At 42.4% G+C, this 19436-nt stretch overlaps 1 protein-coding gene across 1 annotated transcript in view; it reads left to right on the forward strand.

Annotated features, from left to right (window-relative positions):
- Window positions 1–373: 373 nt before the first annotated feature.
- The window catches only part of PRKDC (protein kinase, DNA-activated, catalytic subunit), a 161204-nt gene continuing 142141 nt past the window's right edge, over window positions 374–19436 (forward strand). The window contains exons 1-14 of the mRNA XM_054017878.1: window positions 374–660; window positions 6876–6952; window positions 7066–7158; window positions 8348–8422; window positions 9447–9555; window positions 10937–11049; window positions 11521–11620; window positions 12211–12266; window positions 12363–12393; window positions 15457–15614; window positions 15856–16002; window positions 16908–17072; window positions 18142–18310; window positions 19382–19431. Of these exons, the coding sequence (XP_053873853.1) occupies window positions 489–660; window positions 6876–6952; window positions 7066–7158; window positions 8348–8422; window positions 9447–9555; window positions 10937–11049; window positions 11521–11620; window positions 12211–12266; window positions 12363–12393; window positions 15457–15614; window positions 15856–16002; window positions 16908–17072; window positions 18142–18310; window positions 19382–19431 (1515 nt within the window). The 5' untranslated portion in view covers window positions 374–488. The remainder of the gene's footprint in view (window positions 661–6875; window positions 6953–7065; window positions 7159–8347; window positions 8423–9446; window positions 9556–10936; window positions 11050–11520; window positions 11621–12210; window positions 12267–12362; window positions 12394–15456; window positions 15615–15855; window positions 16003–16907; window positions 17073–18141; window positions 18311–19381; window positions 19432–19436) is intronic.

Here is a 19436-nt window from a genome sequence, read left to right on the forward strand (position 1 = left end):
AGGAGCCCGATTCTCCCACAATACAGGGAATTCACCCACGTAGAGCCTACAACAGATTCATAGACACGGTTCCCCCTGGTGAGACGTGGTATCGCCCCCACTTGACCCGGTTTCGCGGCCCAGCCATTGAAAGCAGCTCGATGCTGGTTGGGAGACTAGGACGGTCCATTGCCATCGCGGGGGGAGCTTGTACTAATAGCTAGTGGATTTACACAAAACGGAGTTTTATATCTGTGGAAGCGTTCCCGTGTTTGGGATCGGAGGCGGGGCGACGGACACCCCCGCAGCCGCAATGGTTTAGTCCAACCTCTCCTTTCCTCTTCCTTTCTCAGACCGAATCACTCAGGCTCCCTCCCGTGCGGGGCCGGGTTACTTGGCTCTGCCAGGGCAAGTGCACTCACCCAGGCGCGTGCGATTGGTTCCCCCCAACGAAACTCCTGTCTGGAGAAGGTCTTGTCTTGTTGGTTGGGCCCGGCGCCGCGGGCGGGATGGCTGCGGCTCTGCCCGTGGGCGGCGGCGGCGGCGGCATTCAGGGCTCCCTGCACCAGCTCTCCTGCGCGCTGCAGGACCCGGACCCCGGCACTGCCGCCCTGCGCGGCTACCACCTCATCCGCGGCGTGGGGGAGGCGTGCGTGACCAGCACCGGGGACGGCGCCCGCGGTGCGTGTGACCTGGGCGGCGGTTACGAGGGGCCCTTGGGCGAGACGGCCCCGGGCATGTTGGCGCGGGGCGCGCTCAGCCCATGCCTGGGAAGGGCTGTTAGGCGCCCGGCCGGCGGGATCAGGGGAACCCCCCCACGGCTGACCCCCTTGGGGAAGGGGGAGTCATGGCAGTGAGCCCCACTCGTTCCTTGGTCACTGTGCCCGTGGCTGGCGTGGCCTGTGCCCGTCCTAACGCAGCAGGACCCTGCAGAGGGGTTTTGCGGTGCCCATGTGGACCGGAGAAGTGGGTCCCGGCGGCCTGTGCATGGGGATAGGGAACCCCGTCCCCAGTCCTTGTGTCGTCGTCACCCAGTTAGCCTGCGAAACGCTCTCCAGAGCGCCAGTGGCCCCAAACCTGACCCTTCGCTCTCAGCAGCCCAAGGGGAGCCTTGCCTGGGGGAGCTTCCTGTGTTAAACCTGGAGAGACTAGGTGGGTGAGGGGGTGTTACTTTTTGTAGGCGAGAGAGACAAGCTTTTTGGTCCTGACTGCACGGTGCTGCACACTCTGCATCCAGCTGCTCTGCCCGCATCAGCTCACTGATGTGGGGGACACAGAATGGGAGCGAGCTGCTGCGCTTCGGGTACCAGGAACTCTCCCATCACAAGCCCAATTGGTGAGGGTTTTGGGTTAGCATGCCCTCTTTGGAGCCAGCTGAACAGGTTCATGTGTGGTGCGGTTTGCTGTGCCAAGGCTGACCATGCCGGGGGCATCCGTTGGCAGCCCACTGTGCATTTGGTACTGTGGAGCATGCTGCACGCATGCTTGCTGGACGGTTCCTCTTGAGCTCCCCAGTCTTTGCAAACTGAACACAGACCACTCAGAAGTCATTGACTAGTTTTAGATAGCTCTGTGATTTTTGTTGTTGTTTTATAAACCTTGCCTTCCTTGCCGTGACAATATGCTATATAAGACAGTTTAAAACTACTCTGTGTACCCCTACCAGCCACTGTTCTAACCATATAGAATGCTAACCATAGCCTGGAGAGCCCCACCTTACTGAGTCAGGGAGCTCCTATTCTATTGAACCCTAGCCCCAGGAGCTCTATGCTATTTAATCCTAGATCAAGGAGCTCTACTTTTTTGAACCCTAATCCTAGCCTGGAGACCCTGTACCCTTTTGAACCCTAGCAATTAATTGGGGGATGCTTGCAGCCCTACCCTAATGACCCCTTAATTCTAGTGGTGGGAGCCCTAGCCTATTGAAACCTATCTTTTTCCCAGGAAGCTTTACCCTTTTGAATCCCAACCATATCCGGTGGAGCCCTTGCAATCGCAGCCCTAGCCTGGGAAACCCTAGCCTATTGAATCTTAACTCTAGCCTAGGGACCCCTAGTCTACTGAACCTTAGCACTAGCCTGGAGAGCCCTATGAACCCTAATCCTATACCAGGTAGCCCTAGCAGCACCTGTCATGCCCCTACCCTGGGGAGCCCCAGCCTATTAAATCCTAATACTATGCTAGAAAGGCCTGGCAGCCGCACCCCTGTCCCCTACCCTGTAGCTCAGGGATTCTCAAAAAGTCACGACCCCCCCCCACCTCCCATACCATGACACCCTTACTTTTGTGCTTCTGCTGGTGGCCATGCTGCCTTCAGAGTTGGGCACCTGGCCAGCAGCCGCCACTCTCCAGCCATCCGGCTCTGAAACCAACGTGGAAGTAAGGCAATAATGTGACTTCCCCTACAATAGGCTTAAGGCCCCCTTGTGGGTCGTGACCTCTAGTTTGAGAAATGCTGGTCATGCTCATTGAACCCTAACTGTAGCTGTGGGAGACCTAGCCTTAGCCTATTGTATCCTAACCCTAGCCCAGATTGCCCTATCCTCTTGAACCTTAAGCCTACCCTCTTAAACCCTAGCCCAGGAAGCCCAGCCTTCTTGAACCATAGACCTAGCTAGTTGAACCCTAACCTGGGGTACCCAACCCTATTGAACACTAACCCTTGCATGGGGAGCCCTTGAAGCCCCAGCCCTATCCTTATCCTTAGGGCTTAAATTCAGCCAGAGCTGTTCAGAGCAGATCTCTGGTAAGTATTTTCAAACCCATGGGGCAGAAGCCCTGAGCGCTAGTGCCTCAGGTGGGGCAGAAGCCCCGGGGTGTCGGGAGATACTCTATGAGAATTTAAGTCCTGCCTATCCTGGTGAGCCCTAGCCTAACTGTAGACCTGGTAGCCATACTCTTTTGAAATGTAACTCTGTCCAGGGAAGCCCTAACTTATTTAACTGTCGCCCCAGGAGACATGCCATTTTTATCTTTAACCCTAACTCAGGGAGTCCTACCCTACTGAATTCTACCTCTGGACCATCGAGTATTAGCAGCCCCAGTCATTTATTACCCTACGGAGCCCATCCCTATTAAATCCTAACCCTAGCCTGGGAAGCCCCTGCAGCTTGAGATGTATCCCTACACTAGGGATCTGTAGCCTATTAAACCCTGTCTCTGCCCTGTGGATCCCTAGCCTATTAAAGCTGAACCCTACCCTGCAGCTCCACTCCTATCCCTACCCTATTGAACCCTTACCTTAGCCTAAAGAGCCCTGCCCTATTGAAACCTAACAATGTCTTAGATATTTCTAGTCTTTGATCCCTGAGCCTAGCCCGGGGAGCTGTGCTCTACTGAACACTAACCCCAGCCCCTCTAGCCCTAGCCTGTTGAACCCTAACCCTCTCAGGGGGTGCTCTACTCTATTGAACCCTCACCTTAGCCCAGGAAGCTGTAACACAATGAACCTTAACCCTGGGAGCTCTAGCCTACTGAACCCTAACTCTAGCCCAGGAGCTTTTGCAGCTGAATCCGGCCTGCAGGCCATAGTTTGCCCACCCCTGCTGTAGAGGAAACCTTCCAGAAGTGAGCCAAGTGTAATCAAAGCAGTGATAAGAACAGGAGTACTTGTGGCACCTTAGAGACTAACAAATTTATTAGAGCATAAGCTTTTGTGGACTACAGCCCACTTCTTCAGATGCAGTCCACGAAAGCTTATGCTCTAATAAATTTGTTAGTCTCTAAGGTGCCACAAGTACTCCTGTTCTTTTTGCGGATACAGACTAACACGGCTGCTACTCCCAAAGCAGTGATGTCTGCCTAAGTATGCAGACAGCTTGAAACTGACTCAAAGGGATGAACACCATTCATCTGCTTGGAATATCAACTTTAAACTGAAAACTGATAGTTTCAGACAAGGGAAATGCGGTAGACCTAATCTATCTAGGCTTCAGTAAAGCATTGGACATGATACAACATGGGGAATTATTAGTGAAGTTGGAGAAAATGGAGTTGGAGGAGAAAATGGTGATTAATACAGGAACTGTAAAATGCATAAGGAGTGGCTAAAAGAGAAACAGCAGCTTGTTCTGTTGAAAGGAGAACTATGGGCTGGAGGGAGATTACTAGTGGCGTTCCTCAAGGGTCTGTCTTGGGACTGATTTTATTTAATATTTTCATTAATGACCATGGCACAAAAAGTACACCTCTACCCCAATATAATGCTGTCCTTGAGAGCCAAAAAATCGTACCGTGTTATAGGTGAAACAGAGTTATATCGAACTTGCTTTGATCCTCTGGAGTGCGCAGCCCTGCCCCCCCCCGGCGTGCTGCTTTACCGAATTCGTGTTATATCGGGGTAGAGGTGTAGTAGTGTACAAATGAAATTTGCTGATGACACAAAGTCAGGAGGCATTGTTGATACAGAGGAGGATTGGAATATTATACAAGAAGAATGGGATAGCCTGGAGGACTGGAATTTTTTTCTCTACCTTGGCGGCTCATCAGTTGGAAATGACAGAGGAGGAGGAGAAAACCTGGGTGTGTAAGTTGATCACAGGATGACTAATGTAATATGGCTGTGAAAAAGGCTATTGGGATCCTAAGATATAGCAGGTGAGGCATTTCCAGTAGAGCTGGAGATGTATTAATACCATCAAACGAGGCACTATAAGACCTCATCTGGAATATCATGTACAATTCTGGTCACCCACATTCAATGAAGATGAATTTAAACTGGAACAGGCACAGAGATGAGCTACTAGTTGGGTTAGGTAAATGGAGAGCCTGTTTTAGGAGAGGAGACAAACAAGCCAAGCTCTCTTAAGCCTAACAAAACAAAGCCTAAGTGGGAATTTGCTTGCTTAGGCTGGAAGTTAGAAGACGGTTTCTAACCATTAGAGGAGTAAGGTTCTGGAATAGCCTACCAATAACAACGGCGAGAGCAAACAAGCTAACTAGTTTAAGATGGAGCTTGCTATGTTTGTGAATGTGATTATATGAAGGGGTTGCCTGCAAAAAGCAGATGACTGGATTCGATGATCCCGGAGGTCCCTTTTAGTCCTGTGTGCTATGTTCCTGCGTTTAAAGTTCAGCGGTGACACTCCAGTGGAGCCTGATTCTCCACTGTTTTGCACCTTGTGTAGTCATTTACATTGGTGCAAAATGAGTGTAGAATGCTGCCATTCTGAGTTCATAACATTTCATCCTTCACTTTGTACTTTCTTTGCACAGGTGTAAATGAATACACCAGGTGTAAAGCAGTGGGAATCAGGGCAGTGGTTCCTGACATTTTCCATTCAACTGTGATCATGCTGCCACTGTCTGCAGCTGCGTTCCCTGCAGCATGACTTTGGTCTGCAGCAGTGGAATAAAAGGCCGGCAGCATCAGTGTGCTAGGGATGAGAAAAGTGCCTTATCATTAAGACGGATTAGGAGCATAGATCACAAAAGTATCAGATCTGTTACATATAACTTGTGTTGAGACTCATTTAAAAAGGCAAACTCCTGCCACTCTTACATTGTGGAATACCGTATGTGGCAGTTTGGGTTCACTGACAGTACCCATGGAGAAAAGTACTACTCATGAGTCATGATGGCAGAATCTGGTCCTAAAATTGTGCCCCAACTGCCGCATCTACAACTGGCAGTGTTGCTGCAGGTGTTGGAAACTAACAGCTTCACTTCCTCTGCTGTGTATTCATGCTTCTCAGTTCACTCTACTCTTAACTGAGGATCATATTTGTTATCTCCTGAACTGTTAAGAGGAAGTTTTAAGCAGTCTGATTTATCTAATTGCTGTTGTTTTTTTTTAAATAACAGCTGTTAGGTTTAGAAATGAAATTAATTAGTTGTTTGCAGTATTGTTGTAGTCGTGTTGATCCCAGAATATTAGAGACAGAAAGTGGGTGAGGTAATAGCTTTTATTCGAGCAAATTCTGTTGGTGCAAGAGACAAACTTTTGAACTACATGAAGTTCTTCAAGAAATTTATTAGTGGCAGGTGTATTTAGAAGAAATGAAAGCAAATATTATTTCATGCAGCATGTAGTTATTGTGTGGAGTTCACTGCCACAAGGGACTATGGGATTAAATTCTGTATTTGGATTTTTAAAAGAGCAGAATAATTTTAGGATTAATAACACTTGACTGTGGAAGAGGTTTAATGTTTTTCTGAAGCATTGGGTGTTGTCCAGCATTAGAAGTGGGATAGTGGACTTTGCTAGACCATCGGTCTGATTTGGCATGTAAAATATGTTCCTGTCCAGACTCCTCATAGTTTTACTAGATGAAAATCAAGACTTGTTGACACGAGCTTTTTGGTTCTGTCTACTCTGGTATTTGAAATCATGTTAGCACCTTTTTGGCAAGAAGTTTATTTAAACACATCTCCAGATAGGATCTAACATGGCTTCAAATGTTAATATAGATAATGTCTTAGTCCAGGATGACTATTCCTCATACTCATTGATTAAAACATAATTGACAGGTTGCCCTTTGCGTTCATTGCAGACCGGATGTTACTGTACTGGTTCTGGCCCCAGGATTGGGAGGTACAAAGGTGGTGTAAAGCCACCTTTTTCTCATCCCTGTTCTGTGTCAAGCAGAGTTGGACTGAACCTGAGCTTTGAGCATATGTGAAGTGAACATTTTACAAACAGAATTTAGGGTTTAATCCTGCAGCCCTAATTCACGTGACTGGCCTTTTTGGCTTCAGTGGGAATATTTATGTGAGTAAGGACTGCAAAATCATGTCCTTATTTAGCCCTGAAAATAATTAGTTTAATTTTGGTACAAGGACATTCTGAATAATGCCCAATATTATCTAAATAATCAGGTTCTAGGAGCCACTTGTTTGGAAATAGAGTGTAAATAACAAAGCAAATAGTTTGATGCTTCTTTTTGCTCTTCCTACAGCATTGCAAACTTCACTGGTATTTTCCAAAGATAATGGATTACTTGTGTTTGTCCGCAAATCTCTCAGCATGGAGGAAGTGAGTTGAAAAACTTAGTTATGATTTTTTTTTTAAAAGAACTGTTGCAATATTTTTCCTTGCTAAGAGAGTATACAGGCTTTCATTTCTAAAAAAGAACTCCGTTTTTTCAGTTTCGAGAGTGCAGGGAAGAAGCTTTAAAATTTCTCTGTGCCTTTCTGGAAAAGATTGGTCAACAAGTTCATCCTTATGCCCATGATATTAAGGTAAGTGAAGGAAAACTTATTTTTAAAAATCTGTCAAATACTTTTAACAGTTCTGCAGTGTTTTTAATTTAAACATGAACACTTGAAAGATGTATTAAAATATGACTAATACCAGGTTCATGGCTTTCCTTTATACAATTCATCCCCCCTGCCCAATGTTTCTAATAGAGCTAAAACAGAGGAGCAATTTTGGATTACATATTAATGCATTGGTGTCATTAAAAATGTTAGTATACTTTGGTCATATTTGTTCAAGTATCTTGGAGGCAGCAGGGTTAGGATATATTTTTCTCTTTCAAAAAATGGTAGTTGCTGGGTTTGGGTTTTTTTTTTTTTTTTTTTTGTAATGTTCTACCTGTGAAATATTTGATTTAACATAATACAATATTTTGAATCCTTCTGCTCCAGTTTGTAACCTTTGAAGTGACTTTTTTAAGGCCTGTTTTTTTTCCAGAGGAGTTGAGTACCTGTAGTACTTTGAAGTCAGTGGGTACTGTGGGTGCTCATCATCTCTGAAAATGTGTCCCTTAGGGTATGTCTACACTGCAGTTAAAAACTCATGGCTGGTCCATGCTAGCTGACTTGGGCTTGTGGGGCTCAGACTAAGGGCTGTTTAATAGCGGTGTAGACATTCAGTCTCTGGCTAGAGCCCAGACTTTAGGATTTTGTGGGCTGCAGCCCAAGCCAGAATGGCTACACCACAATTAAACAGCACCTTAGCCTGAGCCCTGCAAGCCCAAGTCAACTGGCACAGGCCAGCTGTGGATGTCTAATTGCAGTGTAGACTACCCGAAGAGTCTAAACTACTCAAGGTGACTAGTGACAGGTGATTTGCTACATGGGGTCCTTTTACTCTAGAATTTGCTTCCGTCTAGGTTTACCGAAACTTGGATTTGCTAATTTTTAGGACACACTGCAAAACTAATCTTTTCTTTTGGGTTTGGTTGAGGGATATGGAGTAGTCATATGATGGGTTAGTATTGCTATTTTCTGGGTGAATATTTATTCTAGTCTGCATTGACTTTGTATGAGAAGCTGTGTATTTTTATTCTTGGGTTTTGTACATTTTAAATGTTGTAAAATATCTAAAATCATTGGGGAAAGGTATTTTAAAGAAATAAATTATTTAAATATTTTTAAATCTTCCATCCTGTTAATGATCATTATGATCTATTTTTTCCCAACCTAGCAAACTTGTATTAGCGTTTACACAAAAGAAAAGGCTGCAAAATGTAAAATTCCAGCTCTGGAGCTTCTCATTAAGGTAAATCATACTTTACAGTTCATTATTTGTAAGCCTAGAGACTTTTGAGTTATGTCATGGCTGCTGTTGAATGCAGTAAACTCAAAAAGTTCTGTAGGAGGAGTATTAAAAAAATATTTTTCTGCCCACAAATTAGTCCTAATCTCCTTTGACTGAATTGCTTAATTAAAGGTGCCATCCCTTAATTTGTGTTGCAAGACATCTGAGATTTTGAGGGCGATCACACAGTGCATCTTTATTCCCAATTTAATTGCTGTTCTTTAAAGCAACATTGTCAACTTAAAAAGCAACACTGTCAACTTCAAACTTCTGTTTGAAAATATTAATTTGTTACAGATAACAACTAAGATAATACAACTGAAAGATATTTGAGGCGCAAACTTGTTTTATATATATATTTTTTAGTTTCCTTGATGCATATGATAATTTTTACTGTTTTCCCTGTATAGTGCATTTTGCCCTGATCCTGCAAACATTTATGCATGTGCTTAACTTTACATATGGCAGTAGTCCTTTTGAAGTTAATTCTTTGGTGGTTTGAGTGGACCTTACAGCACCAGGGAGAGAAACATTTTAAAACTAGGTAAACATGCTTATGAAACTGCAGACATTAACAGGTGTCATATCCTAAAACTAATATCTCATTTTTTAAACATTTTAAATTGATGGTGCCCCTTTGACCTAAAATTACAGCCAAAATACGTACAAGGAACATAGGAAGTAGAAAAATAGGTGTGAACGACATATACAATAGGATGAGCACATGATTTGCATGAGGAAAACGCAACAAAACCAATATTTATTGTATAGAAATGGTAGCTTGTCTTTACCTACATCTTATATGATCAGAAGACGTATCAACCACCTTTAACTTAATCCGCTAAACCAGTGGGATTACTTGTGCTTAAAGTTAGGTGTGTACCTAAGTATCTTTCTGATTTACGGGCCTTATTCACCTGGGTCCAAGTGGAAACAAATAAAAGAACTTTTTCCTCATTTGTGGGTATCTTGTATATATTTCCAGTTGCTTCAAAATTTACGGTCTTCCTTTCTGATGGAAGAATTGAAAGTTGGAGAGATCTTTAACAAATTTTATGGGGAACTTGCTGCAAGAAGTAAAGTGCCTGATACAGGTGAGCCTTAGCTTTTCTAGAAACATTATTACTTATTTTATTTACTATCTTTTAGTATAATAGAACCTCAGAGTTATGACCACCAGAGTTACAAACTGACTGGTCAGCCACCCATGTCATTTGGAACCGGAAGTACACAATCAGGCAGCAGTAGAGACCACCCCCAAAGCAAATACAGTACAGTACTGGATTAAACGTAAACTATTAAAAATAAATAAATAAATAAAGGGATAGTTTTTAAAAAAAAAAGATTTGACATGGTAAGGAAACTAAGGAAACAGTTTCTTTGCTTGTTTCATTTAAATTCAGATGTTTAAGAGCAGAAATTTTCTTCTGCATAGTAGAGTTTCAAAGCTGTATTAAGTCAATGTTCAGTTGTAAACTTTTGAAAGATCGGCCGTAATGTTTTGTTCAGAGTTACAACCAACCTCCATTCCTAAGGTGTTCATAACTCTAAGGTTCTACTGTATTAATATCTTGATGGATTTTTTCCGACAGTAATGTGGGTAAGACGGGAGAAGCTAGGACTTGATTTAAAATAAAAACAAAACTTCAAAAATAGTCTTTAATGAATAAACGTAAGTTACATACTAGTAGTAAGACTAGTAGTAAGACTGCTCGGTTGGGAGTTGTCAAATGCATTTATACATAATTTCCCATTAGTGAATAGGGAAATCATGAAATGTTACTATTTAGTATACTGGCTCTAAATACTAGTCAGCTGTCCATATGCTTTTGTAAGACCGATAAAACAATATCATCATCATCATCCTCTCTAGAATAAGTAAGTGTCCTCAGAAATATTGACTGTTACATATGGTAGAGCTAGGTAGGGGTTTTCTGCTCTGCCCTTGTACGGTCCAGCGTCATGTTAGCAACATTCCACTTACATCAGTGAGGTGGTGCCCACACAGAGCTCATGACAGGAGTCTTAGGCTGTATTTATATTAATGTTGCATTGTTTTTAAACTTTCACTGCTGTACTCAACTCCTTGATTAGGGACTTAGAATGTCAAGGTGCTGAGCACCCTGTTTTCTCAAATCCCATTGATTTCAGTCTGAGTTGAGGGTGTGTGGCACCTCACAGGATTGAGCCCTATAATTCAGTATTTAAAACTAGTGGTTTAAATAACTTGAATAAATTAATGTTCACTATATGAGCTGGTGATTAATTTCAAATCCAAGCACGGAAGAACATGTATGTATGAAAGCATTGTTATACTCTTTCGTTTGCCAGTCATCATGCCAAGATACCACTAGCCTTAACTGCCCAGATAGGTGGGTGGACAGACACACTGACTTTATAATAATGGTGTCTAACTACTGTATCATATGCCACAGAGATCTCAAAGTAAGTGATGCATATATTGATATTTTTTAGTACTGGAAAAATTATATGAGCTCCTTGGAGTCTTGGGAGAAGTCCAACCTAGTGACATGGTTGACAACTCTGAGAAATTATTCCGAGCTTTCTTGGGTGAGCTCAAAACACAGGTATGATTGGAACCTCTTGTAGGACTCTGTCAATCACTTTTCTCTGGTGGGTGTTGTGTGTATTGAATTACCATTCATGCCAAGATGGTTGGATACTTCATTTAACCAGATAATTATAAAACATAGTTTGAACAATTTTATTGTTAATAGCAGTTGAGTGTTGTTTTCTCTGGTTACAGGGTCTTGGGTAGGTTACAGGTGGCAGGGAGACCTAGTGGCCATTAGCTGAGTAATGTGGGGAGGGGAGAGGGAAGAGCATGATCATCATCAGCCTTAGTGCCCTATGTAGGGGATGTGATTTCCATTAGAGGCCAGTTTCTTATTTGGACTAGTAAGCTTCAGAACTTCATTGCATTGTTTGGTTCAGAAGGTTGGCATCACAGCTATGCCTTACCAAGGTCCTCACTTGTTTGTTTCTATCTTACTCTTCTAATTTAAGCATGATATTTTTTTTTAAACTTTTATTTTCAGATGACCTCAGCAACAAGAGAGCCCAAACTACCAGTAGTAGCAGGGTGTCTGAAAGGACTGACTGCGCTTATGTATAACTTTACTAAATCCATGGATGAAGGTGCAGTCTTTTTTTTTTTTTAATATATATAAAGAAATGTTGACTGTTTTACACCCGACAGGGAGCATCTGTTCATCTGGTCTCAAGATTCACTCTTTTATAGATAAGAATGGATGCAAGCAGTTGTGCATTCTGAGTGAAATTCCTCCCATTGGCAGAAGGCCTGCTCATGCAAGGCCCTTCATGCCCAAGCACCCCTGGGGTGCTCCAGTACGTAGGAGAGTGTGGTCAGAGTGGTTGCATAGAGTGGGAAGTTGAAGTGCTATTTATCCAGGAGGAACTGGGCAGCTGTACAACCCCAAGTGAAAGTTTGAACATACTTATTCATAAATATATACAGACACATTTACACTAGCATACCCATGTTGTTTAAAGAGTGGTTTTTCAGCAAGTCAAACAGAGAAGTATATTTAAAACAAAAATTTTAGAAGCATCCTCAGGGAGAGTTTCCCTTCCTTTAAGAGTATGATATTTTGAAGACCTTTAAATATTGTCTCTTCATGTCCATAACAAGATAATTTTATCTTGCCGTTTTGACTCTCTCAGAGGTGCCCTTAGTGAAATGTTTCATTGTTGTTGTTATCCTACAGATCCCCACACTTCAAAGGAGATTTTTGATTTTGCAGTGAAGGCAATCAATCCACAGGTAGAACATTTAATGAGTATCTTCCAAGTGTGCATTCTTCTACATATATTAGTTCTGAAGAGCAAGTCATTTATGGTGAACCTTTTGTTTTTACAGGTTGACTTAAAGCGATATGCAGTACCTTTAGGTAAGATTTTATTTTATAACTGTATGCAGTGCTATAGATACCAAGCATATCTTGGATGAGACATGTTTCATCCTCTGATTATTCCTTTCAAAGAATACAGCATATTCTGCATTCTAGGCGAGAAGAGTGGAGTGAGAGAGTGTGCCTTTGTGATCTAAGGAGTTGAAAATGGAGTAGTTGGCTGAACAAAGCAAATTCTAGTACTCAGCACCAGCACTGCGTCCAACACTTAACTTAATGGCATTTCTCTTTCTGTAATGTGACAACTTTTGAATGCCATATCCAATGTGTTCCAAAATTTCAGGGAATGTTCTAGGCATCTGTGCATACCCAGGATAAAATCCAGATTAATGAGTAGCTATGTCATGCCTGCCCTCTAACCTGGGTGTCCTTTACTGCTTTGCTGGTGTAGCCTCCTGTTTGGATTGTTCACAAACAGCCTCCAGATAACGTGCCACCCCAAATGGAATTTTCCCAGACACTTCAATTAAAACACACTGGATTAGATTAAACCAGGGGTTCTCAAACTGGGGGTCAGGACCCGCCAGGGAGTTGTGAGGTTATTACATGGGGGGTTGTGAGCTGTCAACCTCCACCCCAAATCCCGCTTTGCCTCCAGCATTTATAATGGTGTTAAATATATAAAAAAGCCTTTTTAATTTATAAGGGGTGGGGGGTTGCACTCAGAGGCTTGCTATGTGAAAGGGGTCACCAGTAAAAAAAAGTTTGAGAGCCACTGGATTAAACAATAAAACAAGTTCATTAACTACAGAGAGATTTAAAGTGAGGTACAAATGAGGTGTAAAAATCAGAAATGGTTACAAGAAGATAAAATTAAAACACTACAGATGCCTAACTTAACAAACGGTATCAGATTCAAGCAAGGTTTCTCTCACCGCACACTCTCAACAGTCTTATTGACCAAAGTTCGTAGGCTAGGACCTCTTCTCCAGTTCAGTGGCTGCTTCCTTTGTTCCTTTTGGTATAGTGAATTGATGAACAGAGAGAGGAGTGCCTTGGGCTGTCTGTCCCTCATTTTTATAGTATCCGTCATCCTCTTGAAGAACATTTTTACCTGAGATTCAGGGGATAGAGAGTCTGTGTAGGAAAAGCTGTTCACTGCTGCCTTTCCTCACTTGTCTGAGGTTTCTTTGTCTTCCCTTCCTGCTTGATGATTCTGTTTACTGCTTAAATGCAAATGAAGCAGAGCACACATTCCTTCGTTTGACTCAGACCTGTTTTCCAACTTCTGCTGTGGTTTGGAATGCGTGTTAATACCATTAACAGAGACAATGCAACACATTTTATCAGGACACTATTGACCAGCAAATCGAGTTTTCAGATGATACCTCACAAGACCTACTTTGTACAAAGATTATTATGATAGTGTGTGAGGTGTAGACACAACGTACATTTTTGGGGGGAAGTCTAGGACTGGGGGTGTGTTGGGGTCACCCTGCAGTATAACCAAGGCTGGTAAGTGAGTTGCATGCTGGAGGCTGTTTGTCAGCAGTCCAGACTGGAGGCTACAGCAACAAAGCAGTGTAAAGGATACCCCAGGTTAGAGGGCAGGGGTGACACAGCTACTCATTAGACTGGATTGTACCCTAGGTATGGCACAGCATCTGTGGGCAGAACTCTATTGATTTTGGTGAAAATCAGAAAAACTGAAAGGGGAAAATGGGGAACATATAGAGTCCAAGCAACGGGTTAGCTAAGCCTTCCATATAACAATATTCTCAGCTCCGCTCTGCCCATCCTCCCAATACAGTTTAAAATGCTGCAAAGACTGGGACAGTGGGGGGCACACAGAGCCCCTAGCATGGGGAAAAAATGGGAAATGAGGAGCAGATAGAGCCCCTGGCATGGGGGTGTATGGAAGTGGGTTATGCAGAGCCCCTGCCCTGGTGGAGAAAGGGAGGAAGTGGGGAATTGAGGGATGTCACAGAATTCCCAGTGTATGGGGGAGAATGGGAAGTCTCCCATCCCCTGGCATGGATGGCGTGGGGAAGAACGGGATATCCTGGTATGGGGGAAAAGGAAGAGCATGGGGAGCAAAGAAAGGAATGGGGGGCACACAGGAATTCTGGGCAGGGAGAGAACAGGGGACCAAGGTATGGGGGGAATATGGGGCCCCTGGCCTGGGGGAGATTGGGTGAAACTAGTATGGAGTGAAGGGAGGAGGTGGGGAGGTTGCAGAGTCTCTGAAATAGAGGGGGATGGAAGATAGCATACAGGCAACTGTGAGGGAGAATCGAGGGATCTAGAGAACCTTTGGGAAGCAAAAAAGTGTGTGACCCTCTAGTAAAGGTGGTGTAGGTTGACTAGATCATGGGTTCTCCATCTGAGGGCTGCGACTCCTCACTGGGGGTTTGTGACCATCCTGTATTTCCTATGTTGCTAAATGTGAGGTGGTTGGTGGGAGAGCACAGAGGTGGCATTGTTCTTGCCTACATCCCAGCTAAATGGAAGAGGGACCTCTGGCATGGAAAAGGCTGAGACTCACTGGCCTAGATGAAGTAAAGTTCTCATTCATAATATCTGGAGCCCCTCCTACCACTAACAGTAAAATACAAACCACTGAAAGGGACTGCTGCTTCCCATAGCTGTATCTATACTAGGATAAAAGCAGGAAGGTTGTTTTCAGTTGTGAGCTCATATGTAGAGTTAAACAAATGTGTGAATATAGATGTTTTAATAATCAGAAATACAATTTAGTCAGAAGATATCTGAGACGTCCTGTTGGCCTAATGTAAACTTCTAGAGCAGGGGTTCTCAGACTTTTGTACTGGTGATCCCTTTCACATACCAAGCCTCTGAGTGCGACACACCCCACCCCGACATTAAAAACACTTGATTATATATTTAACACCCTTATAAATGCTGGACAAAGCGGGGTTTGGGGTGGAGGCTGACAGCTTGCAACCCCCCATGTAATAACCTCGTGACCCGCTGAGGGGTCCTGACCCCCAGTTTGAAAACCCCTGTTCTAGAGCATGGTCAGTTGTCAGAAACTGGAACACAAATCTGAGTTTTACTGATAATTGTGGTTTTGAATTACAGCTGGCTTACACTTGTTCAGCATGCATGCTGCTCAGTTTGGCACCTTCCTTCTGGACAACTATATCTCGCTCTTTGAAGTACTGTCCAAGTGGTGTGGCCATACAAATGCAGAGCTGAAGAAAGGTGGTCATTCAGCCCTAGATTCGTTCCTTAGACAGGTATTGGTAATTTACATAAGAACCCCAAGACTTTATCAAGGAGTTAGATTTCTCAAAACACTAGTAGAGTGTGGGGCTGTTCATATATATATTCATGCACAATGGTCCTACATAAATAATAATGATCTCTTATCTGATAAGGTGGTATAGATTTTCTTAAGGTTGTCTTTTACTTTAATTTCACTTTGGTTATTTTCTAGTTTCTGGAAATCCATAATTGATTGTTTGTGTAAATCTGCAGATTTCTCTAATGGTGGCTAAAGATGCAGAAATGCACAAGAGCAAGCTGCAGTTCTTCATGGAGAAGTTCTATGATATCATCAGAAAAATGGATTCGAGCAATAAGGAGTTGTCCATCGCTATTCGTGGTTATGGGCTTTTTGCTGCGGTATGGCAAGCTTACTCTGACAAAACAGTGTATTGGATGGGTTTTATGTTACAATTAGGAAGCCATTCATCTTACATGTTTGTTTTGATTGGCAGAGTCTGTTATGCAGGGAATGCCTCCCCCCAACCCCAGTTGTTTCTGAGTTGAGTTTTATAAAAGAAATCAACAGTACAGTCAGACGGCATTTTGACTTAAAGTAATCACGAAAGGCTCAGTGAACTCCCGCTGAATTCACTTGGAAGTCTTGCAGGATCGGGCTCTAGAGCATTATAGTTTTTCTCCTTAATACGTGACTTTAAAAATTAGAAACACCCTTTCCACTGTCAGAATTTTGGCCACATTAATTCAATTTAGGCTTATCTTGTTCTGCTTGGATACGAAATCTATAGCATTGGCAACTATTAAAAGTTGGAGTTGTTGCATCTATGGGCTGAAAATAAAACCTTTTTGCCGCTATATAATTCTCCTTTTTCCTTCCTCTCTCTTAACTGGGAGTGCTGGACAGGGTTTACTCTGGAGTCTCAACAGTGCTTCTCCTGATTGGCCAGTGGGGTTGCTATGAGTAACATGTTGCTACCATCTTCCCCGGTGGAACTAAGAGCCACTGAAATTCTTAGCTCCTCAGGTTGGGTTGGAAAAGTATTGTAACTGAAAGCTCAAGATCAGATTATTAATACAGTTGCAATAAATTATAAAGCAAGAACACTTTGTTTACTAGCACTTAACTGTTGAACAACATGAGAAAAATTATTCAAATGTATTATCAGGTTCCTGTAAAGTTTCAAAAAATAGTTTTTATCTGAACCCAGCTGTTTGTTTTTTGTTTTTTTTTGTTTTTTTTAGTATTGCAGCATTCTTGTTTGTTAATACTAATTATTGAAGTACTTTACTTTCTCTCATTAAAGCCTTGTAAAGCTATAAATTCTAAGGATGTTGACTTCATGTACGTTGAGCTCCTTCAGCGCTGTAAGCAAATGTTTCTCACTGAGGCGGAGACAGCAGATGAACATGTGTATCAGCTACCCAGTTTCCTTCAGTCCATTGCAAGTGTTATATTCCACATAGATACAGTAAGTGGAATATTTAAAACATCAGTTAGTTATTTTGTACCTTTAGAGCATAAGGATGCATTGAACTACAATAGATACTATGGCAATTGGTGCATTATAGGACAAGCCCAGTAATCAGGAATGACTTTAAAAAAAAAAGTCTCTGGATTAGTTCACTTGTGTAGAAATGGCAGCTATGGTGATGTTTGTTGTAAAGGGACATTATCAACCTAATAGCCACACTTCTACATTTCTTTTAAAACTAAGGTAAACACACAGACTAGGTAAAACAATAAATAACCTTTATTGTTTAACTAAGGTTATTTTCTCTGGGTTTTTTTTTCAGTTTGTTTTTGTGCACAAAACAGCACTTTATATACAGTCAATTTCACCTTTTTCCCTATATACCCAATCACTTTCATGTTTCAATCCATCTTTCACACAACAATGGAAAGAGAAATGTTTCTCTACTAGTACAGCACAGCTTTGTATCAGCTGTGTTTGTATCAGCCTACTGTCTTTATCTGCTCCCAGATTGATAAGTCTGATAATTAAAGTGCCACACTGAGAAGGGTGAGTGAGTGTACATGGACTCCATTGTGTTTCTGGAATGTGTGTTTTGAATGAGAGCTTCCTGATCATTGGCCATAGGTTGGGAGTAAGATGAGCTGTACTTGAATGCCCTGGTTTCAGATGCATAAAAACTGATTAGGCTTCTGGTTTGTGGTTGCTTTTGTGTGAATGAAGCTCTCATAATAATAAGAAATTAGTATGATTGTTTCTGCTAACACTTCACTCAGAAACTGCCTTTCTGTTCCCTGGGACATAATGTGGCCCCAGGAAGCTTTCACTAACTCCTGTCTGTCTGTCTTGATGTTTTAAACTCTGTCCACATAGAGTGGCTCGCTAAGTCTTTCTTTTACCAGTAGATAAAAGATAGTAGATAATTTTGTAACGTTTCTCTCCTTTTACCTTTTGTTGGGAATTGCCTCTTATTTGGGAAGATTTGCATAATTTCCTGAGTGTTAGTGAAGTTATAATCACTGCTTTTACGGGACACTTTTTTCCCCTCTGCTCTTATTTTGTCTAGATTCCTGAAGTGTACACTCCAGTTCTTGAACGTCTAATTGTGGTGCAGATAGATAGTTTTCCACAGTACAGTGTAAAAATGCAGTCGGCCTGTTGCAAATCCATAGTAAAGGTTTTCCTAGCCCTGGCCGGAAAGGGACCAGTTCTCTGGAGTTTCATCAGCACGGTGGGTGAGTGTGTTACTGACTCCTGATTTTTCCATCTACAATGATAAACCAGTTGTACGATACGTTTGTGGAGTATTTATCTGAGATAGTCTCAATGATAATGGCCATTTTGGGAGCAACCTGAGGACTCCCACTCTCCAGGCCAGGAGAGGGTTTGGGGTGCTGATTACATTACACTTGAACATCCTCTACCAGCTCACTCTACAAATGAGTAGCAACCTTGTATGAGAACTTGACGATGATGTACACAAAAGGTTAAATGAAACAATAGTCCCTTAAAAATACAGAGGTAGCTGTTACTGCTCTTGGTCAGATGCATTGGGTTGAGGGGGACTCTACCAACAAAAATAAAAAGTCCCTGTTTCCCATTTGCAAAATTCTTAAACTTTATATTAAATAAAAAAAAAAAAAGTGTACACCTGTTTTAGGTCTGGGAGCACTCTTGTAGACTGTACCAGAAATACATGATGATGAGCTCTTTGCTTTATGGAACATATTAATGGTATAAAATAAAGTTCTAAATTTGTGATGTTGTTGAGATACAATCCTGTGAACAGAACAGTGTCTCACAATGCTTAAAAAGTTTCCAAGATTTCCCAGCACCCCCTAACTTTATATTAATTGCACGTCTTTTTTCTTATTACATTGGGGTTTGTTAATTTTCTGTTTAGTAACTGTGATCCCGTGATGTATTGTGTACCCACAGTATCATACTCTAACACAAGTCCTGACTCCATGCTTAGTGAAGTCTATTGGGAGTTTTCTCATTTATTGCAATGGGCATTAGATCAAGTACTCAATTCTGAGTACAACCAGCATCAGATCTGGAGAAGGGGTGAGGCAGTGCTGACAAAATGTGATGTGGAGGCAGTACAAAATTTTTTTCCTGTGGGAGATCCTGAAATTAGAGTCCACTTCTGGCTGTGCTTGCCAATTGATAAACTTCCTCTCCCCTCTATTTTTAAAACCCAAATTCTATCAGAATGCCAGAAATAAGTTATGCACAGCTTTCTTTTAGTGAATCATTTGGATGATGTGCCTTTGAAATCTGTTCAGATAATTTTTTTCTTTCAGTGCATCAGGGGTTAGTCAGAGTCTGCTCCAAGCCGATTACCTTCTCAAGGGTAAG

This window comes from Malaclemys terrapin, chromosome 2 (genome assembly GCF_027887155.1).
Source record: "Malaclemys terrapin pileata isolate rMalTer1 chromosome 2, rMalTer1.hap1, whole genome shotgun sequence".
NCBI lineage: Eukaryota > Metazoa > Chordata > Testudines > Emydidae > Malaclemys > Malaclemys terrapin.